We start from the raw sequence: 19,823 nt of genomic DNA, 5'->3' as shown, positions 1-19,823 counted from the left end.
AAAAAAAAAATGAAGAGGACTATACCTGTATTCTTTCTCTACCTAGGATCCACAGAAAACTTCTAATGATAGTTGTCCCTGTGGTGGGATACTGGGGGACAGGGAATGATGAAGCAGGAGAATTTTTACTATATAAACTTTAGTTCTCTTGGCTCTTTTTCTTCTATCATGTGTATGTTAACTTTTTAAAAACACAGTTTAGCCAGGTATGGTGGCTCACGCCTGTAATCCCAGCATTTTGGGAGAGCAAGGTGGGAGGGTAGTGAGATCAGGAGATCGAGACTAACCTGATGGTCAGGCTGGTCTCGATCTCCTGACCTCATGATGGTGTTTTAGTAGAAACACCATCTCTACTAAAAATTCAAAAAATTAGCCAGGCATGGTGGTGCATGCCTGTAATCTCAGCTGTTTGGGAGGCTGAGGCGAATCGCTTGACCCTGGGAGGCAGCGGTTGCATTGAGCCGAGATTGCACCATTGCACTCTAGCCTGGGCAACAAGAGCAAGACTCCATCTCAAAAAGTAACCAAAAAACAAAAACAAACAAACAAACAACAACAACAAAAATGCAGTTTAAAAAGATAGCCGTAGGAAAAAGAGAGAAAAAATTATAGACAAACAGGGAGATTAACTGTTTCTTTTGGCTTTGCTGTCCTGTGGTTCATCTCTCAGGATGTTAGCCTGAACCTTGGTGTAAGGATTAGCATACTTGTTCTACTCACTTGCAGGGATATTGGAAGAATAAATAGTAGATGTAAAAGTACTCTGAAAGGCATTAAGTTCTGGGTGGGAGAAGGACATTGTTAATAAATGTGAATGTTTCATTAACATTTGCACTAATTTTCTCATAGGTTTGTTTTGGGTCCCACAGATTGGAGGGAAGATGGATGTATTGTTTTGCAGTTAATTGTACAAAAGGGGCCTTTGTAGACATACATGTTTGCGATTTTTTTTTAGGATCAAGAAATGCAGAAATTACTATGAAATTCTGGGAGTTTCTCGAGATGCCAGTGATGAAGAGCTTAAGAAAGCTTACAGAAAACTCGCCCTGAAATTTCACCCTGACAAGAACTGTGCTCCTGGAGCAACAGATGCTTTCAAAGGTCTGATCCTGAACCAATGCTCAGTGCTGCCCTTGTCATGGTTGGTCATAATAAGTTGTTTTTAGCCTTCCCCATAGTTGTTTTATGAGACCATAAGGAGGGGTTTTCCCCCTGCACACCTCTTAAATAGTGATTATGAGCACAGCTCCCACTTGATTTTATCCACTTACCTTAATTGTTCTTTCTTTCTCTTTCTTTCCTTTCTTCCTTTTTCTTTCTCTTTCTTTCTCTCTTTTTTTTTGAGACAGGGTTTCACTCTGTCACCCAAGCTGGAGTGTGGTGGCGCCATCTTGGCTCATTGCAACCTCCGCCCCCTGGGCTCAAGTGATCCTCCCACCTCAGCCTCCTGAGTAGCTGGGACTACAGGTGAGCACCACCATGCTCAGCTAATTTTTGCATCTTTTGTAGAGATGGGGTTTACCATGTTGCACTAGCTGATCTCAAACTCCTGAGCTCAAGCAATCTGCCCACCTAGGCCTTCCAAAGTGCTGGGATTACAGGTGTGAGCCACTGTGGCTTTCTTCCATGAAATTTTAAGAAATATATTCTTTAGGCCAGGTGCAGTGGCTCATTCCTGTAATCCTAACACTTTGGGAGGTCGAGGTGGGTGGATCACCTGACGTCAGGAGTTTGAGACCAGCCTGGCCAACGTGGCAAAACCTTGTCTCTACTAAAAATACAATAACCAGCTGGGTGTGGTGGTGCATGCCTGTAATCCCAACTACTCGGGAGGCTGAGGAAGTAAAATCGCTTGAATTCAGGAGGTGGAGGTTGCAGTGAGCTGAGATCACGCCATTACACTCCAGCTTGCATGACGGGAGGGAGACTCCATCTCAAAAAAATAAAAAAAGAAATATATTCTTTTTAATTTTATTTTTAAAAAACTTTTTCAATTTTCTTTTGGTGCTGTGACTGAGATGAAATATATTCTTTAAAAATATTTTGTACCTAACACATGAGTACAAATCTTAAGAGCTTCACCTGGCCAGGCATGGTGGCTCACACCTGTAAACCCCAGCACTTTGAGAGACCGAGATAGGAGGATCGCTTGAGCTCAGGAGTTTGAGACCAGCCTGGGCAACATAGTGAGAGCTCGTCTCTACTAAAAATAAAAACAAAAAAAATTGTTTTGGGAGGCTGAGGTGGGAGGATTGCTTGATCAAGGCTGCAGTGAACCATGATTGAACCACTGCACTCCAAGTCATTGTTTCAGGCAAAGATCATCAGTGAATGCTAAAACCATTGAGTGCAAGGTGGTTGTCACCTATGTGGTATTCTTGCCAAAATGTTTGACCTAAATCTAATAATGGGGAAACAATCAGAATATGAAACATAACTCAATCAAGACAGTTGCAGGTGGGGAAAAAAAAGAAAATAAAACGAAAAGAAACATATTCCTGTGATTCCAGTGTTGTTGTTTCTGGCGATCAGGGAAAACCTGGCTATAAGAATACTGATCTGTCCTTCCAAAAAAATTAACATAATGAAAAACAAAAAAGGTGGAGACAGTTTTAGATTAAAAGAAAGTAAAGAGGCAAAACTAAAAGCAATACTTGAATCTTGCATGGGTACATTGGATGATAATGGATTGATGTTAATTTTCTTACCTGTGATAATGGTGTGATCACACAGGAGAATGTCTTTCTTCTTGGGAGATATATGTTGAGGTATTTAGGGGCAAGGTGTCATAATATCTGTGTCCTACTTTCAAATGGTTCAGCAAAAGAAATGTATACTTATTACAATATATATGTATACATGTATATATAAAGAGAGTTGTGGGTAACAGAGTGGCAAGGCAAACATTTAACAATTCCTCAGGTAAAAGAATCATGAAGAAATACTCTTGCCGGGCGCGGTGGCTCAAGCCTGTAATCCCAGCACTTTGGGAGGCCGAGGCGGGTGGATCATGAGGTCAACAGATCGAGACCATCCTGGTCAACACGGTGAAACCCCGTCTCTACTAAAAATACAAAACATTAGCTGGGCATGGTGGCGCATGCCTGTAATCCCAGCTACACAGGAAGCTGAGGCAGGAGAATTGCCTGAACCCAGGAGGCGGAGGTTGCGGTGAGCCGAGATTGCGCCATTGCACTCCAGCCTGGGTAACAAGAGCGAAACTCCGTCCCCAAAAAAAAAAAAAAAAAAGAAATACTCTTTCTGACTGTGTTTATGACAGTGTTGACTGAATTACAGGTAGGGAGTTGGGGATGCCTTAAAAGACTTTTTTTTTTTTTTAGGTTTCTATTGATTGGTGCTACTGATTTTATGTTTAAATGAAATTGGGCAAGGTTTGCACATTTGTACAAAGAGAGGAGACATACTGGTAAACATATGTAACTACTCAGCCTTTCAACCCTTTTTGAGACATTGGAAATATATTTCTTAATTTCGGAAAATAATTATCTAAAGAAAACTGAAATAAGATTATGACAAAGACTTTTTGTTTTTAATCAAGCAGGACGGGTTTTGGTTTGTTTGTTTGTTTTTGAGATAGAGTCTCGCTCTGTCACCAGGCTGGAGTACAGTGGCTCAATCTTGGCTCACTGCAACCTCTGACTCCCTGGTCCAAGTGATTCTCCTGCCTCAGCCTCCTGAGTAGCTGGGACTACAGGCGTGTGCCGCCCTGCCCAGCTAATTTTTGTAGTTTTAGTAGAGATGGTGTTACCATGTTGGCCAGGATGGTCTTGATCTCCTGACCTCATGATCTGCCCACCTCGGACTCCCAATGTGCTGGGATTACAGGTGTGAGCCACTGTGCCCAGCATGCAGGAGGATTTTTATTAAGATTGTTTCAGGAGGCCGGGCGTAGTGGCTCACACCTGTAATCCTAGCACTTTGGGAGGCTGGTGGGCAGATCACAAGGTCAGGAGTTTGAGACCAGCCTGGCCAATATGATGAAACTCCATCTCTACTAAAAATAGAAAAATTAGCAGGACATGGTGGTGGGTGCCTGTAGTCCCAGCTACTTGGGAGGCTGAGGCAGGAGAACCACTTGAACCCAGGAGGTGGAGGTTGCAGTGAGCCAAGATTGAGCCAGTACATTCTAGCCTGGGCAACAGAGTGAGACTCTGTCTCAGAAAAAAAGATTGTTTCAGGAGAGAATTCAGGAAATTTTTCTGACTAATAAGTTAGAATATCACTACTGATGGATAAACTGTTTCCAACATGAACTATTGCACTCAAGTGAAATAAGAACACATTTTTAGCCAGATGCCGTGGCTCACACCTGTAATCCCAACACTTTTGGAGGCCAAGATGGGAGGATCACTTGAGGCCAGGAATCTGAGACTAGTCTGGGCAATGTAGCAATATCCCATCTCTTAAAAAAAAAAATTAAGTAAAGAACAGTTTTTTGTTTTTTTTTTCCTTGAGACGGAGTCTTGCTCTGTTGCCCAGCCTGGAGTGCAATGATGTGATCTCAGCTCACTGCAACCTCCCAAAGTGCCTCATTTTATAGGCATGAGCCATTGTGCCTGGCCAGTTTTTATGAATGAGAGTGCTGGCCAGTTGGAGAACATTTTCCCAACATGTCTGAGACTTGTGCTGATTGGGAACCAAAACTGAGGTGGGGGGATCCTAACTTCTAGGACAGCTGGGATGACTCCAGGACTGTTGATTGGGAGTTAACTCTCACTTCAGCAGTAGTTCTTAATTCCTGTGATTCCAGTGCTGTTGTTTCTGGCAATCAGGGAAAACCTCAAGGGCAAGCACTTTGGAGAACTTTCTAGGCCCAAGCACCTCTCCTTGGGCCCCTGCAAAGTTGTCCAGCATGAGTCACCTCTTGGCTCTTCATCACTGCTGCTGTGATCACTGTCAGCCATAGCACAGACTGTGTCCTCATGTGCTGCTTCTTGTTGGTTGCAGCAATAGGAAATGCGTTTGCAGTCCTGAGCAATCCTGATAAGAGACTTCGCTATGATGAATATGGAGATGAACAGGTGACTTTCACTGCCCCTCGAGCCAGACCTTATAATTATTACAGGGACTTTGAAGCTGACATCACTCCAGAAGAGCTATTCAATGTCTTCTTTGGAGGACATTTTCCTACAGGTTAGTATCCCAAAATTATCTTTAAAATATTTCTTTCTTTATGGCTCTCAGCAAGCTCCTGTTTGAAAATCTGAATAGAGAGACGATGGTATGATGGGGACAGCAAGGATTTGGAATCAGTTGAGCAGGAGTTTGAGGCAAGTCTCCAGCCTCCAACTGTGCATAATTTTGACCAATCATTTAGTCTCTCTGACCCTGTTTCCTCTCCTGAAAAATGGGGCTGTTAATAATACGTACTTCACAGGGTCACTGTGACGATTGGATACTTTTAAGTGCCTTATAAATAAGTAACAAAATGCCTATTATTATTATTATAAAATAGCACTTACAAAGATAAAAGATTGGAAAATGCCCCCCAGCAAGTTGGAAGTTGGTATAATTCAGTGCCCAGGAAGTAAATTGAATTTTATGAATTGCTATTAAAAGATACCAGTGACACAATGTGGTATTGGGCACGGAAGCAGACGTGAGCATGCCAAATAGGATTCATGGCCCAAATGCTCTCACTCTTCTAGCCTTTTGGGGTTCTCTCTCACTAGTTGCAAAGGACTATTTAAATGAAGTCAGGAGAGCTCAGCATGCTTTAGCTCCAGCTGGTTCACTTGGCTTGCTTACTGTATTTTTTTTCTATTGGGTAAAATAGGCCAATACTCTATCCTTAACAAACCTAGCTGGGAGCAAGGACCTTGAAAAAGGCAAGGAAGGGCCGGGCATGGTGGTTCATGCCTGTAATACCAGCATTTTGGGAGGCCAATGTGGGTGGATCACTTGAGGTCAGGAGTTCGAGACCAGCCTGGCCAACATGGTGAAACCCCATCTCCATTAAAAATAAAAAAATTTGCTGGGCGTGGTGGCAGGTGCCTGTAATCCCAACTACTCAGAAGGCTGAGGCAGGAGACTCACTTAAACCCAGGAGGCGGAGGTTGCAGTCAGCCGAGATCACACCATTGTACTCTAGCCTGGATAACAGAGTGAAACTGTGTCTCCAAAAAAGAAATAAAAAGGCAAGGAAGGAGTATTTGCCATATCCCATATTGATTATTTGTTTTTCTTTCTTTTCCAGGAAATATTCATATGTTTTCAAATGTGACAGATGACACTCACTATTACCGCCGACGGCACCGACATGACAGGACACAGACTCAGAAGGAGGAGGAAGAAGAGAAACCTCAGGTACCTAGGGAGGGAGGAGCGCTGCTGCCCATAAACAGTTTTACTGGGCCAACCTTGATGGTACATGGTCAAGTTTTAGTAGCTGAACTTGAGATATGTTGCTAAGATGCGCTTTAGGAAAGTAAAAGCAATGGTGAGAAGAGCTGAATAATTGGCCTAAATAGGCAGAATGGCATCCCCTCCTTCTGCCCATTCTTGGGTGGTCTCAGCTCCCCTGTGGGGCTGACTTCATCAAGACTCTTTTTGTTTTGAAAGAGGGTCTCACTGTCACCTAGGCTGGAGTACAATAGCACAAACATAGCTCACTGCAGTCTTGAACTCCAGGGCTCAAGCAATCCTCCCACCTCAGCCTCTCATGTAGCTGGGACTATAGTTGTGTGCCACCATGCCCAGCTAATTTTTTCACCATGTTTCCCAGGCTGGTCTCGAACTCCTGGGCTCAACTGATCCTCATGCTTTGGCCACCCAACGTGCTGGGATTAAAGGCATGAGCCACCATGCCAGCCTCAAAGTTTTCTTGGCTGCAGAAAATAGGAACTTTCTTCAAAATATTTAGAACTAAAGGGGATTTAAGGTAAGGGATCAAAGGACAAGAAGCACAGCTGGGCCTCATGACAGACAGGAACAAGGAACTGTCAGGCTCCCAAGCAGCTGTGCTCTGCGGGACTCTCTGGGGCCAGATTGTCTCCAGTTTTCCTGCCACTCTTTGCCTCTGTTTTGTTTTCACAGAGCAGCTTTGCTTATTCTACTTCTCCTTGCAAACAGCTAGTCTACAGTTCCTGAGAGTGTGTGTTCTTCCTTAAAGTGATGACCCAGAAATGAAGGGTGATGAGTCTCAACCCCAAATTCCTAGGAGATAAAATGTGATTATCTCTGCCAGAGTTAGATGTCTCCCCAGTCCAACCAGCTGTAGCCGAGTGACAGAGTTGCATAATGCTAATCTGGCTCCTAGAGCCCCACTCCTATAAGAGACACAGTCTGGGCAGATTGACCTAGAGATGTCTGCTTCATTGGTCTTATAAATGGGCGCTGCAGGGGGATTACTGAGTGTTGATCCAGGTTGTTGTTGGGCCTCCTTCAACCTGCTCAGCAGAGAGAATGAAGGTCATTTGGTGTAGACTGAGTATCCCTTATCTGAAGTAAATGGGACCAGTAGTATTTCAGATTTCAGATTTTTTTTTTTTTAGATTTTGGAATATTTGCATTATACCATTAAACAGCTGAGCATTCCTAATCTGAAAATCTGAAGCTGGGTGCGGTGGCTGACACCTGTAATCCTAACACTTTGGGAGACTGGGGTAGGAAGATTGCTCGAGCCCAGGAGTTCCAGGAGTTCAAGACTAGCCTGGGCAACATAGCAAAACCTTGTCTCTACAAAATTTTAAAATTAGGCCGGGCGTGGTGGCTCATGCCTGTGATCCCAGCACTTTGGGAGGCCAAGGCAGGTGGATCACCTGAGTTCAGGAGTTTGAGATCAGCCTCACCAACATGGAGAAACCCTGTCTCTACTAAAAATACAAAATTTAGCCAGTCTAAATTTTGCTGGTGCATGCCTGTAATCCCAGCTACTTTGGGAGGCTGAGGCAGGAGAATCACTTGAACCCAGGAGGAGGAGGTTGTGGTGAGCTGAGATTGCACCATTGCACTCCAGCCTGGGCAATAAGAGTGAAACTCCATCTCAAAAAAAAAAAAAAAATTAGCTGGACACAGTGATGTGCACCTGTGGTCCGAGCTTCTCAGGAGGCTGAGGCAAGAGAATCATCAGAACCCAGGAGATCAAGGCTGTAATGAGCCATGTTTGTGTCTCTGTACTCTAGCCTGGTGACACAGTAAGACCATTTCTCAAAAAAAAAAAAAAAAATGAGCATTTCCTTTGAGTCTCATGCTGGCACTCAAAGTTTTAGATTTTGGAGCGTTTTCAATTTTGAATTTTCTGATTAGGAGTGGCCAACCTGTGCTTCTCAGCTGAGAGTAGAGCCTTCCCCTAAAAGCCTGGGGCTTTGTGGATCCTCCTGGGCAATGTGTTGGTGACTTGTTATTTTCTTTGGGACCTCTATCTTATTTTCAGTAAGCTTTATATTGATGAAGAACACTTACAGCAAGTATTGTTTTCTTTTTTAGACTACGTATTCTGCATTTATTCAGCTACTTCCAGTTCTTGTGATTGTGATTATATCTGTCATTACTCAGCTGCTGGCCACTAATCCCCCATATAGTCTATTCTATAAATCGTAAGTCTGATATTTCTAAATCTTTCTCAGTAACAGTCTGGGGGTGAAAGATTTTAAGGTTTTGATGCTAAATTACTAACATTTCATTTCACCTTTTGCTGTAGAAAACACCGATTTGATGTTTAAAGGAACAGCTGGGTAGTCATGTGACTCAAAAATACTGAAGCAGTCTCCTGTGTGCGTCACGAAATAGATTGTTTTGTTCTATAGTGACACCATCTGGTCGGCTGCAGAACAGCAGTAACTGGTTTTTGAAGGATCAGTAGAATTGAAGGTTTAGATGAACTCATTATCACACCATGGTATGGTAGTTAGAAAGACCATAGAGCTGCTGATAGGATTGCTGGACCCTCTGGGTCTCAGAGCATGCTATTAATAACTAGGATCAAGTGATTATTTTCAATTTCTTTGTTTTGTTGAAAATACAGAAATTCATTGTAATGCCTATGGCATACAGATTATAAACTCTGATAGGATTTTTTTAAATTTCCTCAATTAATTCTTTCAGTTAATTCAGTTCCCAAGGTTTGGTCCCCAGACCAGCCATCATCAGCATCAACAGGCAACATGTTAGGAAGGCAGATTCTAGGGCCCTCCATATCCATTGAATTAGAAGCTCTGGGGGTGGGACCAGAGGCCTGAGTTTTAACAAACTCTCCAGATGATTCTGGTCCACATCGAAGTTTGAGAATCACTAGATTATCTTTTTTGTTAATAGTGAATAATCAGTTGTTACTCATTATTGTAGTTTAGTGGAAAAAAACCTTTCAAAAGTAGAATTTATTAGACAATATGTAACAGGAAGAGTCTTTGTGAGTGATGTCTGTAGACTGAAGATTGTCATTCCAGGTCAATCCCAGTCAGTATTTTCCTTTATTTTGTTGTTGTTTTTTGAGACAGAGTCTCGCTCTGTCACGCAGGCTGGAGTGCAGTGGTGCAATCTGGGCTCACTTTAACCTCCACCTCCCCAGTTCAAGCAATTTTTGTGCCTCAGCCTCCTGAGTAGCTGGGATTATAGGTGGTGCGTGCCACCACACCTGGCTAATTTTTATATTTTAGTAGAGACAGGGTTTCACTATGTTGGCCAGCTGGTCTCAAACTCCTGACCTCAGGTGATCTGCCCACCTCCGCCTCCCAAAGTGCTGGGATTACAGGCGTGAGCCACTGTGCCAGCCAGTATTTTCCTTTTACAGAGAGTAAAGCTGAGGCTCAGAGAGAGGTTTTTTGTTTTTGTTTTTGAGGCAGTCTTGCTCTGTCACCCAGGGTCCCAGGCTGGAGTGCACTGGTGCAATCGTGGCTCACTAAAATCTCCTTCTCCCAGATTCAAGCGATTCTCATGCCTCAGCCTCCTTAGTAGCTGGGATTATAAGTGTGCACCACCATGTCTGGCTAATTTTTGTATTTTTTAGTAGAGACTGGGTTTCATCATGTTGGCTGGACTGGTCTTGAACTCCTGGCCTCAAGTAATCCACCCATCTCAGCCTCCCAAAGTGCTGGGATTACACTCATAAGCCACTGTGCCTGGCCTTCAGAGAGAGGTTTTTGCCCTTGGGTCACACTGGCCTGATTCCCTCTGTTTCCCAACTTTTCTTGTTTTTCCATATGGTACTTCAGCTTTCTTTCTTGTGAGGCCAGCAGGGTGAGCACGGACCTGCTCTGTAAACCCCTCCCTAGAATAAGGGGAGAGCAGTCATGGCCTCAGCTCTTACTCTAAGTAGAGAGGATCAAAAGTGAGGGCCAGGGAAAGGCCAAATAAAATATAGCCCCTTTAAGGTATAATTTGTCCAGTTTGAAGAAAATCAGCTTGGGTTTTGCACATTGCTGTCACATTGTTTTAACTTGAGTTTGAGGGCCTTTCTATACTTCCTTATGGTTAGAATTTAATCAGCTCAGTACTCTTAATGTTGCCAAGCACCAGATAGCATTGGATGCCTTGGACCCACAGAGAGTTAGCACTGAAGCATCATTGAAATCTTTTATCTGAGTTTCTTGCAGTTCTCATTTAGCAGCTACATGCAAAGTACTTTTTATCATGTCCGAAATATTGCTTCTAGGTTGGTGCGAGGTGTCTGTTTTTTTTGTAAATAATTTGCTATATAACATAATCAGTTCATTCAACCAGCATTTCTAATAGCCTACTCTGTCAGGTACCATACTAGATCCTACCCAACATAAAAATTGGTTTTTTAAAGCATTCAGCATTCTCCTTTTAGGACAGAGAGCAGTATAAGAGAGGTGAGTTCTTTAAGAGAATACACCATTTATGCTGAAGCTGAATTCATAGTATGAACGTGCTCATGTAATACCAATTATGATAATGTTATATTTACAACTTTGCAAGGGAAATAGTATTGGGTACATTAGAAAATGATATCTGCCTCTGCTCTATGAACAGATGATGATGATGATGATATCTACGAGGCTACTGTTAAGAGTAATATTCCCAAATATTACGAGCTCACATGAGCCTCTCTCTCTCTCCTTGTTTCAGGACCTTGGGCTACACCATTTCTAGAGAAACTCAGAACCTGCAGGTGCCTTACTTTGTAGATAAAAACTTTGACAAGGCCTACAGAGGAGCTTCTCTGAATGACCTGGAGAAGACAATAGAAAAGGATTACATTGATTATATCCAGACGAGTTGTTGGAAGGAGAAACAACAAAGTAAGATGCTATAAAAGGGGCATTAGCTGGTGGCCGTGGTTCCCAGCAGGAGGCACCCCCAGCCTCCTGATCCTTCCTCTCTTCTTGTTTGGGGCTACACATGTTTATGTGAACAGTGTCAAAAGACAAACCATTCAGGATACTACCAAAAAGTGAGGGGAAATTTATTGACAGGATGCATGTGGCCAGGACTTGGAAATCTTAGGAATTTAGGTGGCGCTAGTCACCTGTTTGTATGTCTGTCTCTCTTTGAGTCTCTACCTCTCTCTGCCCATGTGCCCCCTCACCTCTCCCCACAAGCTGCCTTCCTTTCTTTCTTCCAGCTTCCCTTCTTCATAACCTTGTTGGCCATGGTTTACTGTGGTTGCCACCCTCCTTGTCACTGTCTCGAATTCCCAAGCCTCACCAGTCAGTGCCCCTTTCTGCAGCACACACCTCTGTAAGTTCTTGGTGCTCGCTAATTTGGTCTACAGTTTCCCAGTTCCACACTCCCTAGAGGGAAATCTGATTGAGCCAGCCTAACTTGTTTTGTTTTGTTTTTTTGAGACAGAGTCTCGCTCTGTCTCCAGGCTGGAGTGCAGTGGCGTGATCTTGGCTCACTGCAATCTCCACCTCCCGGGTTCAAGCGATTATCCTGCCGGGATTACAGGCGTATGCCACCAGGCCCAGCTAATTTTTGTATTTTTAGTAGAGACGGGGTTTCACTATAGTGGCCAGGATGATCTTGATCTCTTGACATTGTGATCCACCCACCTCGGCCTCCCAAAGTGCTGAGATTACAGGCATGAGCCACCACGCCCGGTCCTGAGCCAGCCTAATGTTTTGAGCCACAACAAAGGTTTAGAGGTTTCTGGTATTGAATGAGGTGTCCCTTACCCTCCTATCCAGCTGGTTGTGGCCACACAGAACAAAAGTGACCCCCTTGGTCTGCCCCTTTAGTAGGGGTGGGTGTGGCAGGCCTTTCCGCTATTTCCCTCTCTGGAGACAGTGGGCATGACGCATCTGCCACTGGCTTGCAGCTTCAGCAAGTGTTACTAAAGAGTGTCTGCAGCAGGGGTAGCCCTGTCTCAGCCAGCAGCTTCACCTGTGGTCCCACTTGAAAACAGCTTCACCTTTGGTCCCACTTGAATTCTACACACACACGCATACACACACACACCATTAATGACTGTATCTTTTAAAACTTGGTTTTGGTTAATTATTTTTATTTTCTTTTTTAGTTCTCAGGAGCTACCCTTTTAACTGAAGTGTTGGCTCATGTTTAAAAAGCAAATTCTAACTCATTTCTAAAGCCTTATTACCTAGTAGTGCAAAATACCTAATGGTGTCTGATAAAATTAGCTGTTGGGTTACAGTGTTGCTAAGCCCTCAGTGACCATCACACACTCCCAACCCCGCCCTCAAGTTAAGCTCTCCTTCCTCTGTGTTTTTTTTTTTTTTTTTGAGACGGAGTTTCGCTCTTGTTACCCAGGCTGGAGTGCAATGGCACAATCTTGGCTCACCGCAACCTCCGCCTCCTGGGTTCAGGCAATTCTCCTGCCTCAGCCTCCTGAGTAGCTGGGATTACAGGCACGCGCCACCATGCCCAGCTAATGTTTTGTATTTTTAGTAGAGACGGGGTTTCACCGTGTTGACCAGGATGGTCTCGATCTCTTGACCTTGTGATCCACCCGCCTCGGCCTCCCAAAGTGCTGGGATTACAGGCTTGAGCCACCGCGCCCGGCCTTCCTCTGTGTTCTTAAAGCACTTTGTTCAGCCTGCTAACATAGAACCGATCACACAGTGTTAGAGTTCCAGAGATATATATATATGTCAGTCTCCCCTGAGAGACTATGAGCTCTCTGGGAATAAGAACTTGGTCTTACTAATTTTGTGTCCCAGGGCCCTGGCACAGCCCTCGCTTCAGAACAGGTGCCCAACAAATGTCTTTTGAAGAGAGGATTCTAAGGAGTAGAAAACAATGAAAATGCTCAGGATTGTGACAGCAGGGTTAGTGTCCTAGCTCAATCCTTAGGGACCCTGGATTCTGACCCCTATTTCTGTAGGGCAAAGACCCACTGTTCTCTCAAGGTGCATTAGGAAGTTGGTGAGCAATGACTCTGGGATATAAGAGGAAATTAAACAGGAGGAGGAAATTCCATTTTTATTGAAAAACACTGAGGTTTCAGGAAATACCCTACCCCATATCTAAATTAGATTTTACAAGAATCAAAAATCAGGAAAGAATTTTGGAGCAGGATAAAGACCTTATACTAGGCCGGGCGCGGTGGCTCACGCCTGTAATCCCAGCACTTTGGGAGGCTGAGGTGGGTGGATTACGAGGTCAAGAGATCGAGACCATCCTGGCCAACATGGTAAAACCCCATCTCTACTAAAAATACAAAAAAATTAGCTGGGCGTTGTGACGTGTGCCTGTAGTCCCAGCTACTCGGGAGGCTGAGGCAGGAGAATTGCTTGAACCTGGGAGGCGGAAGTTGCAGTGAGCCAAGGTCACGCCATTGCACTCCAGCTTGGTGCCTGGTGACAGAGTGAGACTCTGTCTCAAAAAAAAAAAAAAAAAAAAGACCTTTTACTAAAAGGCAGTATATAGGCCAGGCATGGGAGCTCATGCCTATAGTCCTAGCACTTTGGGAAGCCAAGGCAAGAGGATCACTTGAGTCCCGGAGTTCAAGACCAACTGGGCAACATAGTGAAATCCTATCTCTAGAAAAGGTATAAAAATAAGCCAGGTGTGGCCAGGTATGGTGGCTCATGCCTGTAATCCCAGCCCTTTGGAAGGCCGAGGTAGGCAGATCACGAGGTCAGGAGATCAAGACCATCTTGGCTAACATAGTGAAACCCCATCTCTACTAAAAATACAAAAAACTAGCCAGGCTTGGTGGCACGTGCCTGTAGTCCCAGCTACTCTGGGAGGCGGAGGCTGCAGTGAGCCGAGATCATGCCACTGCGCTCCAGCCTGGGCAACAGAGTGAGACTCCATCTCAAATAAATAAATAAAGTAAGCCAGGTGTGGCAGCACATGCCTGTGGTTCCTGCTACTCAGGATGTCCAGCTTGGGAGGTCCAGCCTGCAGTGAGCTGTGATCACTCCACTGTACTGCAGCCTGGGCCACAGAGAGAGGGCCTCTCTCAATAAAAAAGGCACTATATACATGGATCCAAATCAGGTGAAAGCCAGTGTATGTCCTGAAAGTCCCCATTGTCTGGATCCTGGGAGGTCTTTGACTTTGTTGCCTTCTGCAAGAACTGGATGAAAATCTGCATTTCACATTCTTCAAACATCCCCCTGCCCCACATCTTCCTCTGTGGCAGTAAGATGCTGGAATTATGCAAAGAGCTCATGGTAAGGATTGCACCAAAGGTCATTTCTAAGCTTTTGTCCCTATCCCCATGAGGCCTAGTTCAGAGTTTTGGCATTCTCCAGGTATAAATAAAAATCTAGTGAGTGACCAAGCATGGTGGCTCATGCCTGTAATCCCAGCACTTAGGGAGGCTGAAGTGGGTGGATCACCTGAGGTCAGGAGATTGAGACCAGCCATGGCAAAACCCCGTCTCTACTAAAAATACAAAAACTGATCAAAAATTGGCATAAAAGCCGGGCGCAGTGGCTCACGCCTATAATCCCAGCACTTTGGGAGGCCGAGGCGGGTGGATCACAAGGTCAAGAGATCGAGACCATCCTGGTCAACAAGGTGAAACCCCGTCTCTACTAGAAATACAAAAATTAGCTGGGCATGGTGGCACATGCCTGTAGTCCCCGCTACTCAGGAGGCTCAGGTAGGAGAATTGCTTGAACTCAGGAGGCGGAGGTTACGGTGAGCCAAAATTGCGCTATTGCACTCCAGCCTGGGTAACAAGAGCGAAACTCCGTCTCAAAAAAAAAAAAAAAATTGGCATAAAAATAAAAATACAAAAATTGCCCACGCTGGCTCATGTCTGTAATCCCAGCACTTTGGGAGGCCTAGGTGGGCAGATCACTGGAGTTTGGCAGTTCGAGACCAGCCTGACCGACATAGAGAAACTCCATCTCTACTAAAAATACAAAAATTAGTCGGGCATGGTGGCACATGCCTGTAGTCCCAGCTACTCTGGAGGCTGATGTAGGAGAATCGCTTGAACCCGGGAAGTAGAGGTTGCAGTGAGCCAAGATCGCACCACTGCACTTCAACCTGGGTGACAGAACAAGACTCCAACTCAAAAATAAATAAATAAACATAAATCCAGTGAGTAAGCATGATGTGTGTACCTACAAGTTCCAAATGGGGGCTATCAGCACACACCTCTTAAAAATCTATTTCTGGCATTTAAGTACAGTGGCTGTGCAGAGCCTCCACACAACCGAAGTGCCATTTGAGAACAAGCAGCATCTGCCCTCCGAATCCAGCAGCAAGTGCAGACAGCAAGGTTAAATTTAGCACTTGGAGGTTGTAAAAATAAACCCACTTGAGAACAAAGTTCACTCTTGGCAAAATGCCAAATGCAAACTGTTTTTAGCAAGGTTAGCCATTGACTTTTTAAAGCTTTGGTTCATTTATTTTCTCTGCTCTTCCTTAGAATGCTTAATCTGGGTAACCTTTTTTTTTTTAAGACGGAGCTTTGCTCTGTCACCCAGGCTGGAATGCTGTGGTGCAATCTCGTCTCACTGTAACCTCTCCTCCCGGGTTCAAGCGATTCTCCTGCCTCAGCCTCCCAGGTACCTGGGATTACAGGCGCCCATCACCATGCCCAGCTAATTTTTGTTGTTTTTTAGTAGAAACAGGGTTTCACCATGTTGGCCAGGCTGGTCTCGAACTCCTGACCTCAGGTAATCTGCCCACCTCCGCCTCCCAAAGTGCTGGGATTACAGGCATGAACCACTGCACCTGGCCAATCTGGATGAACTTTTATGAGTAATCCCTTACTATAAACACTCATTGTCCTGTTTACTTCTTCACAGCTGCACCTAGATAATAAACCTGATGCCAGGACAAGTGGCTACGCCACTAGGCAGAGCTAGACAAAAGTAGGAGGCAGGAACTGCCTCTTGGCCTAGCCGAGCTGAGCTGAGCTCCTGCCCTGGACTGGCAGAGAAGCACTTCTTTCCACGCCCTTGAGCAGGATAACCTAGTGGGTAGAAGCTTAGGCTTTGAAATGGGGATAGATTCCACTTCCTCCTGGAGAGGTTGTGTGGATTATAGAAGATGGTATGGGTGTAACTCTTAGCACAGTATCAGGCACATGGAAAGTGCCTGATTTCTGGTGGAGTCCTGGCTTTACCTGACTTTGCACTGTAGACTGGATGCAGCACCGTCTCATGGGGCTGGATCTTGAGGGTAGTTGAGATCTGTTGCAGTCTTTCAGCTGTCAAGACTCCAGTCTGGGCTCTTGTGCAGTGTGTTCTTGGGAGAGGCTCTGGGTCTGGCTTCTCTTGGCAATGTGCATGAGTCAGTTATCTTTAAGGTTCAATGCTCTGTCCATCGGTTACAGTGGCATTCAGAGGAAGGGGAACCTTCTGCTAAGAAGAAAAGGTATTCTCTTGAACCTGCTACTCTCAAAAAATTTTTTTAATTACTTGGCAGTTATTGAATATTAACAGAATTTGTCAAAAGTAGTATATTCTTCAAGTTGACCCTTTGCTCATTGAAGGATGAAAGGATTCACTGGCAGTTTGAAGAGAAGTTGCCCTAAGCTTGGAATTGCGGATGTGGGACATGGTTCCTTGAAACACTGACCTTGTACAAGGTCATTGCTCTGGAGCAGGGGATCTCTGACCTGCTTTCATGAACTTTATGAAAAGCAATGTGATATTTTGAGAAAAGCAGTTATCTTTCATTAGCTTGTTGAAGTGGCCTTCAATGTAGAAAATATAGAGTCACTAGCCCTTAATGTTTCCTGGAGCAAGATTTCAGGGAAAGAGGCATTTAGAAAAGCTGGACAAATGTAAAACCTAAGGAAATCATTGCAAGGAAAAGCAAAACCACAGAATCTGTTTCAATACTGGTATAACTGTGACTCTAGAGGACTGAAGGCATAGACTGACTTCACAGAGGCCTCCTGGGCAGACGTTACCCACATGCCAAAGAAGTTTAAAGGGCACCTATGAGCTGTTTAACTAACCTGGAGTTAGTGCCGAGCCCTGGGCAGCATGCAGGAGCAGAGAGAGCTTTCATTTGGATACAGCCCATGATCCTCCATGGAGCCCCATCACCTGCAAGGGTGACTGTGCCAAGGCAAGCCCTGGCTAGCAGGCGCTACAGGCACCCCCACCACACAGGGAGAGCATATTGTTCTGGAGCCTGGGAGACCCAGTGCTTGCCAAGCCACTGCTGTGCTAGAGCCCAGGCTGTGCAGCCTCCATTGTAGAGGGAGATTTTTTTTATGCATATCCGCCCCTCACCCTGGAGTCCTGCACTTTATCTGCACTTTGGGGCTTACTTGGGGTAAATAGCATCAAAACACAGAAATGCCAGAGTGTTTTGTGTTGATAGAAAATTATTCAGAAAGCAATGCCCATTGTTCCCCCTGGCTAAATAATAATTCCTGTTTCCAGGCAGTTTGCTTATTAATCAGACAGGTGTCATTCGTTCCACCAAGAAAAACAAAATCTGTCAGCAAGAAAATTAAGAATGGATAGGCATATTTCAAAACGATTAAAATAGCATTTTTACAAGTCTGGTCCTTTAAACATTGAGTAGCTGCCTGCTGTCGGAGGCTTTCAGAAGCCACATACCACATCCAAGCATGCCATCCTGCTAATAATATGCAATACGTCTCTGAAGGTGCTTTCAGGCAATCATCCCTGAGAATATCTGAACCTCACAAAAGAATAAATAATAGAGGCAGCCAACCCACCATTGAGTCAGGAGACACAGCAGAGATTATATCCTGGTTAAAAATAGAATGACCTTCTCCACCACGAAGAGAAAATGAAATTCATTTAGTCAAGGAGACAAAGGTTACCCGATCCAGATGATTCAACTTTTTAAAAAGCCCAGCTGCCTTTGGCCTTTGAGTTAGGGACCCCATGTGTAGTGAGGGAATGAAGAACGCTGGTAGCGCCCTGGCCTTCTGTAGACGCACACACGACAGCAGTAGGCTCTGTGTCCCTTTGCACATGTGAGTTATGATGCAGCAGTGCAGGGTAAGAATAAAGCAGCTGTCTATTTCAGATGACAGGAATAGGCCACTAGACTCCATTCTCTCCCAGCTGCCGTTGGAATCCCGTTGGTAGGAGGCTGGGGGGCAGTCTCACTGCACACACACACGTTTCCTAAGTCTGGTGCCAAATGTTTTCTTGGTAAGAACTAAGTCCAGTGCTTTTATAAGAGCACAGATACTGTTGGACTGCAGGCTCACAGGTGCCCTTTAATCCTCAGCACCTGGTCTAGTGCCTAAGACATGTTTTATGAATAAATGAGTAAATGTTTCTTAGATTTAATTGAAAGAAAAAGCATGAAATGAAGTAAAAGGAGCTTTGACTCCGGAAATGTTGAAATGAAACAAAGGAGTTCAACCCTTGATGAACTGGTTACCTCTTTTATCTTTCAGAGTCAGAGTTGACAAATTTGGCAGGATTATACAGAGATGAACGATTGAAACAGAAAGCAGAGTCGCTGAAACTTGAAAACTGTGAGAAACTTTCCAAACTTATTGGCCTACGCAGAGGTGGCTGAGAGGATAACGGCCCTACGCAGGGCTGGGGTTTTGCTACTTGTTCCTATTTATGTTCCTGATTCCATTTTATAATACAAAATTAGGAAATGATGAACACTTTACTATTTGCTAACCTCGTTGATTGGGCAGAGTGGCAGGAGCATGGGCACGAGAGCCAGACATGTCTTCACAGAATCCTTCCTGGGGAGTGGCTCCAGGGGCCAGGAGCAGTTCCTCTAAGCTAAGTGAATGGCAAAGCACTGGATTCCGTCTCCCTGCTCCACGCCCATGCTGCCTCTGTGAACGTAGTTCAGGGCATCCCAGAGCAGATCCGTGTTTTCTTCCTTCTTCAGTGAAGTCTGAAGACCCAGGCATTCCTAAGCTTAGCCAAAGCTTAATATTAGTTATTTACACTGTCTACCAAGAATTATACCGAGACCTTCATTAGAGTCATTATCTTCTGCCAAGATTTAGCCTTTGGAACATGTTCCTGCCCAGCTTTCTATTTTCTAAGGGGATATGGAGAAATTTAAACAATCGTAGTCAATAGTTTTCTAATATTCCAATCTCTGCTCAGTTAGTAGCATTAGCAAACTGCCTGATTTGAGGTTCCTTTATTTCCTTAACCCTCTCTCTTTTAGAGGGTCCAGAAATTAAAACTACTAAGCAGCATCAGGAGGCAACGTTGGGGTGAAGGTATAATGCAAGACTGAGCCTCAGCTCCTCTATGCAGCCTCCCTAGTCCATCACAGAACCCAGAGAATGTCCCTTCAGTCATTTCCCCTCAGTACCAGCATTGGGCTGAGTTCCTACATGCCACAGAGGCAGATGGGCAGACCCAGGAGGAGGCATTGCTAGCTCTCCAGGCTGTTTGCTCAAGCCTGGAGATAAAGGGGACAGGCCCTCTCTTCCTGGATATGGGGGTCTAGCGTTGGCCCCAGCAGCTACTTTGTTTAACCCATTGTTCTAT

General features: G+C 44.6%; 1 protein-coding gene across 2 annotated transcripts in view; it reads left to right on the top strand.

Annotated features, from left to right (window-relative positions):
- DNAJC18 (DnaJ heat shock protein family (Hsp40) member C18) overlaps positions 1 to 19,823 on the top strand; it is a 38,283-nt gene that overhangs the window by 13,046 nt on the left and 5,414 nt on the right. Inside the window, exons 3-8 of one of the 2 annotated variants that reach the window (XM_032250547.1) lie at positions 956 to 1,101; positions 4,969 to 5,154; positions 6,218 to 6,327; positions 8,449 to 8,558; positions 11,050 to 11,222; positions 18,749 to 18,829. In XM_032250547.1, the coding sequence (XP_032106438.1) occupies positions 956 to 1,101; positions 4,969 to 5,154; positions 6,218 to 6,327; positions 8,449 to 8,558; positions 11,050 to 11,222; positions 18,749 to 18,829 (806 nt within the window). Of the gene's footprint in view, positions 1 to 955; positions 1,102 to 4,968; positions 5,155 to 6,217; positions 6,328 to 8,448; positions 8,559 to 11,049; positions 11,223 to 18,748; positions 18,971 to 19,823 lie in introns of those variants that run through there. The other variant, XM_032250546.1, reaches the window with a different exon arrangement.

The sequence above is a fragment of the Sapajus apella genome, unplaced genomic scaffold (genome assembly GCF_009761245.1).
Source record: "Sapajus apella isolate SASKATOON/1434 unplaced genomic scaffold, GSC_monkey_1.0 scaffold71, whole genome shotgun sequence".
Classification (NCBI taxonomy): domain Eukaryota; kingdom Metazoa; phylum Chordata; class Mammalia; order Primates; family Cebidae; genus Sapajus; species Sapajus apella.
The sequence above is the reverse complement of the archived record's forward strand: the minus strand, read 5'-3'. Positions and strand labels throughout refer to the sequence as shown.